We start from the raw sequence: 8,219 nt of genomic DNA, 5'->3' as shown, positions 1-8,219 counted from the left end.
CTTCCAAGGAGTGGAGGTAGAAGTTTTTACTAGAATTGAAAGGTACGGATAGCCTCTAGAATATTTCTCACAAATGATTTTGGGTCACAAGCCGTTGTTAAGGAAGGTTTGTTCATCTCAAGATTGTCATTAAGGTAATTTTGATAGTAATAAATATTTAATCAACTAATGATGAGTACTAAGTAAAATTAAATAGCTCAATAAGCTCCAAAGTAAGTTATGGTAGCACAAACAGTTGATTGCCCAAGAAACGTTTGAATAAACCATTGAAATGGGCACAGATAGCTTGAGGTAGAAAGAACATTGTTCAAATAGCACAACAACATTTGGTCAACCAGATTATAGAGAGAAAGCTCTAGGGAAAAAATCGTTTAGGCCAACATTCAAACGACAAGAAGGATGCGCAATCTAGTAAGCAAGGTAAAGCCATCCACTTGAACAACATAAAGCCAATCATTTGATCGATAAGGATGGAGAATGCTTTTAGTTAGAATCTGTTTGCCCTGACCTTTGAATAACCAACCCAAAAAAAAGTTATAAGAGAAATGAAGGAAACAAGACAAGACCAAGAAGACCATTCAACCGGCAAGAATACATTTGAACATTCATGAGAGAGAAAAACCATTGTAAAGATCAGCTACACCAAGCGTTTGAATGGCCATTTAACATTTATGAAACTTTTTTTAGCTAATGAAGATTGAAAACCATAAATTTTTTGGGGAACGTTGAATAACAAATATGAAATAATCTTACATGACTCTCATAACAAAAAGTCTCACAAAGCCAAATTAATATGGTGGAGTCTTGCAGTAGTCTCTTAGGAGGAAGTCTCATAGAAGAGTCTAGTTATGTTAATCTTCTATTTATGTTTAATTATTTATTTTTTTAGGACTTATCTTTTAGTGTTTAACTTTACATTTAACTAAGGAAAAGATTATTTAATTGCAGTCGAATTCTATTAGTTTACTCTATTATAAATAGTAACTCACTGTATTCAAATTATAAGAAGTTAATAAAGTATTTCTCTTTTTCAAAAATTCAACAAGAAGAAGACGAAGATGATTTTGAGGAACTAATTAGTCAACCTATATAAGGGAGAAGAAGGCAAAGTGAACAAATTGAAATAACTAACTATTTTTCGTAACACTATAGCAACTCAAATTGAGACAATATGTAATGTAGAATAGTTGATTTACCATAACCGATTTGCGATTAAAAAAAAGATTTTAAATTTTATATTTAACATTTTATTTTATTAAAAGGATGTGTGGGACTGATTAATAATTTTTATTTATTTCCTGAAAAGGACACTAAGAGGTGAAAATTTTAAAAAAAATCATATAATTTCTCAGAAAAGTACTACAGGATTTTATACGAATATTTCTTAGAAATATATTTCCCTGAAAAAATTATTTCTAATTTTTTCTTGGAAATAAATTTCCATGGACACGTGTCATCGTCTTCCGGCTCCTTCGAAGTTCAAACTAGCCCGCCACTCGCAGGCCTCTCCTAATGGTGAACAGTTCACTTATCTGCCATGGACAGCGCCGGGAAGCGAAAGAGACTGAAAAGGAAGCCCCTCGTCGACTGCACCAACACTGTGTCTTCGGTCAGGCGTGCAGCTAAACTTCTCTCCAAGCCCTCGAAGCTCTCTCCCTCTGCGAAGTCGCAGGAGTGTTCTCAAAAGTACGAGGCCAGCACTGGATCCAATGCTGTTCTAAACCCCTGTAATACTCTCATTTTGAACGATTTCCAGTTCAAACCTGTGAAATTCTCTGGTGAATTTCTTGTCCCTTTCTCTTTGTTTTGAATGATTTCCCAGTAAATCTCTTCATTTGGTTGTTCTTGGAAATGTGTTTTTGGCGAATTTGAGCTTTTTTGGATTCTTATGGATTTTAGGGTTTTTTCTCCTCAATTCGTTTTTAAATTCTTTTGTTTATTGAAATTCTGTGCCTCTGCATTTGTTCTGAACCTGAATTTTGTACCGTACGGTTCATGGATATCTTTTCTCCCCCGGTTTTTTGTTGAAGTAGTACGGGAGGGGCTCCACCTGACCGCTTATTGATCCGGTTGCCTTATTGCACTTGAAATGGTGTGCTGCAGAAATTCTCCGTTTTTTTTGTTCAAAATTTATTTTGTTTTAGCTACTATTTTGATTGAAAACTTTAATTCAACAACTATCATTCGTGAATCGTCTTCCTTTCATGTAAGACTGGGTATCATCATTTTTCTGACGCTTTGGATCCCCTAGAGGTGCTTTTAAACTGACTCTAGCCTCCGGTTTGGCTATGTCATTTTCAGAATGTAGTCCGCCAGTTGCTTTTTCAAATAAATAGTTTAAATGCGTTGTCAGTCTGAAGTTATGGATGACATTGATTTAAGTTTCCTGGAAGTGCCAGGTTCAGTTGAATTTCGTATTTTCATAAACCTGACACTTGTCTTTTTGGCCTGCCATAGATGATGTTCGTGGAAAGGGTCCTGAGATAACTACAGGTGTAAATCGACATACTCAGGAGCAGAGGAAAGATAAGGGGAAGGACGTTATGGATTCATTCCCTTCAAGTTGTCCTCCAATTGGAAGGACTAAAAATTTCAGGTATGTAGGATCAATCATCTTAGTGATTCCTATTCTGATGAGGAAGGTAGTTCTATAACTGTTTAACTTTGCTATTATTTGATAAATGAAGCTTTCATTTAGTTGAATTTGAAGCTTCTTGTTGTTTACGACTTTTTATCAAGTAGTGTCTGCATTTAAACGTGCGAGGTTCCAGTTAACTGGCTGTTGGTTCTACTCCTCTTTATGAGAGGGGTATGCTCCAAGCTCAGTTGTGATATGTTGATATGGTAAAAGGATTTATCATCTATTTTTTATGTTAAAGTTGTAATACTTAAGAGTGTTAAATTATTTTCCCTGTTTGTGCTTACATTAAAATGTTAATTAGGGAATAGTTGTTTTGCCAAGCTTCCGTAGAGAGGAAATGTTGCAAACCTGCTTGAATTGCTCCAAAATGAAGATGAGTCTTTTTGGGCTAGAAACATTATAAGTACACTCATTCCATATCCACTCATATCAGCTCCATGGATACTCATGTGTTTTCCATTTCTTGTATCAAGTTTTGGCTGTCCGGTGTGAAGGTTTTACAATTGCATGCTGCTCTTGTTTCTCATTTTAAAACTACAATGAGAATACTAATTATGCAGGATTTCAAAAGGCATGTGGTCAACTGGGGTTAGATTTATTTATTTATTGCTTTTGAAAATGTTGGGGTTGGATTCATAGTGTTTAGGAGATGAATCATGTTGGGAGAATTTACTACCTGAAGTTAGTAGAATCTAGAGGATTGGGCCTTGGCTCAATGGTCACATGGTGGTTTTTCATGTTAGTTCTTGGCTTCAACTCCACCAACGGAAAAGGGGTGCCATGTGCTTGTGTAATCAACACTTAAAAAAAGAGTTAATGAAATTTACTACCGGAAGCTAAAATATATGTCATGAATGACGGTAGGCTAGGTATGCATGATAATTTTGAACTCGGTCACAATCATTTTCAGCAGGTTACATGCTTTACTCTAGTAAAGGTAGGATAATTAGTCAGCAAAGGGCACTCTAGTGCTCTTCTTGGACGTTAGAAATGGATAAATTAAGTGGAATAATTTTTAATAGAGAATAGTCCCCGTCAATCCTTGATGCTGAAGTGGATTCAAAAACATCCACTGTTAACCATAATTTGTCCCAAAACACTTGATTACTTTCACTGAAAACTATAAGTTGTCCTATAATTTTTGCTGCAAATGCATACTTTATCAAGATATTGAGGAGCCTGCAGATCTATTGGTAAATGTAGCGCCTGAAAAATTTCTCAATGTCCTTTTACTTTAGAAAGAACTTCAATTTCTGTCAAAATATTTATTGTGGTGATATTTTCTCCTTCTGGGCATCTTCCATGCTTAAATTCATCCGTGATTTGGACTCTTTGTGACTCATTTCTTTAATTTTTTTTCCTTATGTACATGCTCATGGAAATGGTATTCATTATGTTTCTTGTAGAGCAAACAGTGGTAGAGAGGATAAAGTGATGAATAACAGTGAGGATGGCCTGCCCAAAGAGCATCATCTTTCTCCTCCAAAGAGAAAAAAGGTTTGTTTCTGCTTCCTTATACTCTGTTATCTTCATCCGCAAAAATTTCAGTTAACATTATCCCTTCTACTCTAATCCTATTGTTCTACTCCAGAAGTTCATTTGTGCATAATATGTGGATTTCTTATCGCTGCGCTATCTGATTTTTTTGGTATTTTTCTTATATACAAATTGCAATATGTAGCTAGAATTTATAAAATGTGTAAAACCTGTACTATGAGTCTGTGGAGCTAGATCAAGGACCTTGTCTGAGTTTGGTACCTAAAACCAATATTTTCAAAATGGTAAAAGAAAACAGACTGCAGGTTAATCTTCAAGAGGTGACTAAGTTGATCTAGCTGGATTTGCTTTGCTTTTTAAAGCCTGATGTGGTAAGCAGTGTCATAAAAAAATTGATATGTTAAATTGGGTTTTGTCATCTGGTTATTGTACTATAATACCAGGTCAATATTGTCATTCAACCTAGACTGCTTTTTCTGGCCTGAATGCTGAAGTTTATCTTTAAAATTTGATATCTTAATTTTTTTTTTTATTATTCCTTTGTATTAGTCAAATTGTACTGGGTATACCCAGTACAATGTAGCCTCTATGATTTGCCCCTTTACCAGCAGCCCACCAGATCATTTCCTGGTTCTGACTGTACAATTCAGAATTAGAATGTTAAGATGAATGTTTAATAAAACTTGGAAGAAAAGGTAATAATTTTTTTTTCACGATAAAAAATAAAAAAGAAAGAAGGTAATTGTAAATGAACGAATTGGGGATGCATTGGAATGACATCAATATGGGGAAAATGAAAGAAAATCTTTTCAGATTCATTTGGAGGTATTTTGGGTAGCCTAATTTGACTCTGATGAAAAGGTAAAGATGCCTCCACTGGATCTTCAAAAAATGTAGTGCAAGGCCAAGTGAGATAGGTGAAAGTTGTGAGAAGATTTGAAAAAAGTGGACTCAACAATGTGATCTGGTAATGATAGGTTACAGCTCAGGAAAAGGATTCCTCTGGTCAACTTGCTCAGCCGGACAAGAGTTTGGCGATGAATAGGAATCCGGAACTATTTTTCCTCTCCCCAAGCAAAGCTGCTAATTTATGGATAATAATCTTAAAATTTTCATTTAGTTCTCTAAATTTCATTTCCTTAAAAGGTAAAAACAGGACTAGAGAATGGATGATAGTTACCTTACTGGGTGGATGAAATCAGGTTGACAGTATGCCTTTACAATGGTAAAAGATCATTAGGTGGAGGTCTGCTGGGATTCAGAGGTAGCAGTTCCTATTTGGTTGTAATGGATACCCTATTATCTTTCAGTATTGCAAAGAGATGCAATTATTAGTACGTCCAACACCCAAAAAAGAAATTGCCTAGAGTCAGCTCAGTCTGGATTTAACTGCCATCTTGTTTTTACAGCTTTTTCCATACTAAGATTGTCTATGATTTCACTTATAGATACCAACATGTATGTTTTCATGCTTCACATGCTATTAAGGAGGACAGAGTAATGAATTCCCCAATCCAAGGCTGTAACTCTTAACTAATCTATTATCCCAAGTCATTTCTTCTTCTCTCCGAAAGATGGGCTGAACCATATCGACCTTTTTTTGTTAATGGTCCCTTAGATTTTGAGGAAGGAGATGAACTAGCGAGTGTTTTCTGGGAAGTGTTCCTCATTTAGCTGTCCGATTGAGAAGCTTGTGCATGCCTGCATGCCAGCATATCTTGCTTGGGATTGATGAGGGATTTTCGGGAAATTCCTGGTGTTGTCCCATGTGGAGACTCAGCCTCATATGTTGGTGCTCCCTTATTGCCACCGTGTTGCCGTCATCCATTGACTTCCTGCTCCCTTAGGCTCCATTAAGCTCAACATTGTGGCAGCTCTTTTAGGATTTTTGTAACTCCAATGGTGAAGTGCTGGTCACCTATGTCGGTCCTTCAGGGTGGTTGACACTCAAGAAGCAGAGATGAGATCAGTTCTCAGAGGCTAAAGATTTTCGAGCACCGTTTTCACTCTCTTGAGGGCAGCTCTTATTTAGTTATTGGCTGTTGCAAGCAGTCTGATGGCACTGTTTGCAACCAGATATTGGATATTTCTGATTGTAATTCTATTTTATGGAATCATACTTGTAGGGCAGCTAATGATTAGCTGATGAGCTAGATAAAGAGGAGCGTTTCTCTAACATATTGTTGTGAATGTCCCTCTCTTTTGATGAAATTTCCCACTTTCCAAAAAAAAAACAGAGTAACTCCTAAATGATCTTGGAAATGTCTTTTATTAATATTCTTGGAGGCCTGTTCATAGCATTTTAATAATGACGGAATCATCAATTCATTTCATTTGAGTTGGTTTGCTTCTTGCTACCTGTTAGATCTTGTGAATACTATCTTTTGAGCTTGTTGATCTCATTTTGCCTATCAATTTTGAGTGAGACATCACTAAGCTTCATCGATTTAATTGTGCAGAAACGTCGTTATTCAGTGGCGGAGTACATTTTGCCTCAGGATTTTATTGACAAACAGAGAGCCTACTTTGCAGAGATCGATGCATTTGAATTGGCTGAGGAAGAGGTTTCACCAAGTGAACTGGAATAAATGTTGCCCTAGATGTGAAGGTGACAGATTTGTTTGACTTAATCTTTACTGACTAATGTTTGTTACAGTTTTTGTACAGTTACCTCTACTGTTTGGAACGGAAGACTGGGGCACTTCCATTTAGTAGACAACCCAATCCAAATGTATATTCAAGTCACTTAACTGCAAATGTAAATGTCAGGTGTAGTAATAATTTGTAAATGTAGATATTTCATGGTGCCATGAGTGTGGCATTGTGAGTCCTTGATCAAAATGGTTTGTTTGTTTTTTCCTTAACTAAAATGTTGTATGACACTATTATGAACTCTTTCTCACCAACAATAAGCTCTTAAACTCTTTCTCAAAATGACTATTCACCAAGATGGCTCGTACAACTATTGTTTCAAGTGTAAATTCATCTCAATTATATCATTCAAAGTCTAGATTATTATTTTTTTTTAAATTTTAATGTGGGTTACTCATACTATTATTCCAAATAGTCCAAAGTTTGAACAAGATGAAAATCCATTTTAAGGTAATCTCTGTACTCTTGAGGCTATTGTAGCCAATGAGACAAATTCTTTACTTTTAAGTTTTATATTAGTATAAGAATAAAATATCAAAATCATGCATATTATCAAATTCTAAGGTGAAAATTGATTTATAGTTATGAGATGAGATTTTCAATTCCTTGATAGAGATCCAAAAACACAAAAACATTAATTCCATAGTACAAGTTACTTAAGTAATAATGCACAATATGTATATTATCAAGTTTTATCCTTTTTAACTCACCCAACGCATTAGTTCTTACTGTCCAAGTAAGGCTAACGACAATGTAAGCCTTACTTTCATAATCATTTCATGTTCTTGGCTTGTGAGATTTTCAATATACTTTCATAAACTAGGCAAAATGTATCTAAAGTAGTCGCATTTCTATGATTTCTAAACTAATCCAATTTTTGGCTATGTAGACTCTAATGGTAGTAGGACCTAAGATTTTCTAATTGTTTTTCTAAGTGGGTCTTAATCTATTTCTATTAGGTTTGACACTATTAAGTTCTATACAAAATCTAGTTAATGTGGAGTTTTTAATTTTCTAAGTTAATTCCACGAGAACAAGTTTCAAGATTGGTTAATAAGGTAAGGTTAATTCAAACATTTAATCATCATAACCAACTTTCATTGATTAGTCACCATAAATCAATTAAATCATAATTTTTTTCTCAAACTTCTCAAACTATAACTTTGAATTTTTTCTTTTAGTTTGAGGTTGGAGACACATCGCTCTCAATTATTTAACATTCATCCTCAACTCTTGGATAGTGATAACCTTGTTTTATGTCACAGGTCTTAGCACACTCTAAATCAATTGAATTTATTTTTTTGGCTAGTTGATGAAAATAAAACAAATATCTTAGAGTGTGAGTTAAAATATTTCTTGGAAAGGAATACCAGGCTTATTTGCACCAAAGTAACAAATTAGGATTCTTGGGTAACGAATTTGACTCATA

At 34.9% G+C, this 8,219-nt stretch overlaps 1 protein-coding gene across 1 annotated transcript; it reads left to right on the top strand.

Moving 5' to 3' along the window:
* The first annotated feature begins 1,537 nt into the window (after positions 1-1,537).
* Positions 1,538-6,926, top strand: LOC137966388 (uncharacterized). Its single transcript, XM_068812973.1, has 5 exons — positions 1,538-1,778; positions 2,458-2,596; positions 4,048-4,138; positions 6,598-6,702; positions 6,795-6,926. The coding sequence occupies exons 1-5, from the start codon at positions 1,538-1,540 to the stop codon at positions 6,924-6,926; spliced, it is 708 nt and encodes a 235-aa protein (XP_068669074.1).
* The last annotated feature ends 1,293 nt before the right edge of the window (positions 6,927-8,219 follow it).

This window comes from Aristolochia californica, unplaced genomic scaffold (genome assembly GCF_029961685.1).
Source record: "Aristolochia californica isolate CCGP_79_NKW_82.1479 unplaced genomic scaffold, dmAriCali1.0.hap1 SCAF_5, whole genome shotgun sequence".
NCBI classification, from domain to species: domain Eukaryota; kingdom Viridiplantae; phylum Streptophyta; class Magnoliopsida; order Piperales; family Aristolochiaceae; genus Aristolochia; species Aristolochia californica.
Note: the sequence above shows the minus strand (reverse complement) of the source record. Positions and strands in the feature narration are given on the sequence as shown.

Excerpts from the sequence above, each read along its gene's own strand:
- LOC137966388 (XM_068812973.1), top strand. The coding sequence starts at position 1,538 with ATGGACAGCGCCGGGAAGCGAAAGAGACTGAAAAGGAAGCCCCTCGTC. Across the intron at positions 1,779-2,457 it reads CAAACCTGTGAAATTCTCTG|ATGATGTTCGTGGAAAGGGT; the intron begins GTGAATTTCTTG and ends GGCCTGCCATAG. Across the intron at positions 4,139-6,597 it reads CTCCTCCAAAGAGAAAAAAG|AAACGTCGTTATTCAGTGGC; the intron begins GTTTGTTTCTGC and ends TTAATTGTGCAG.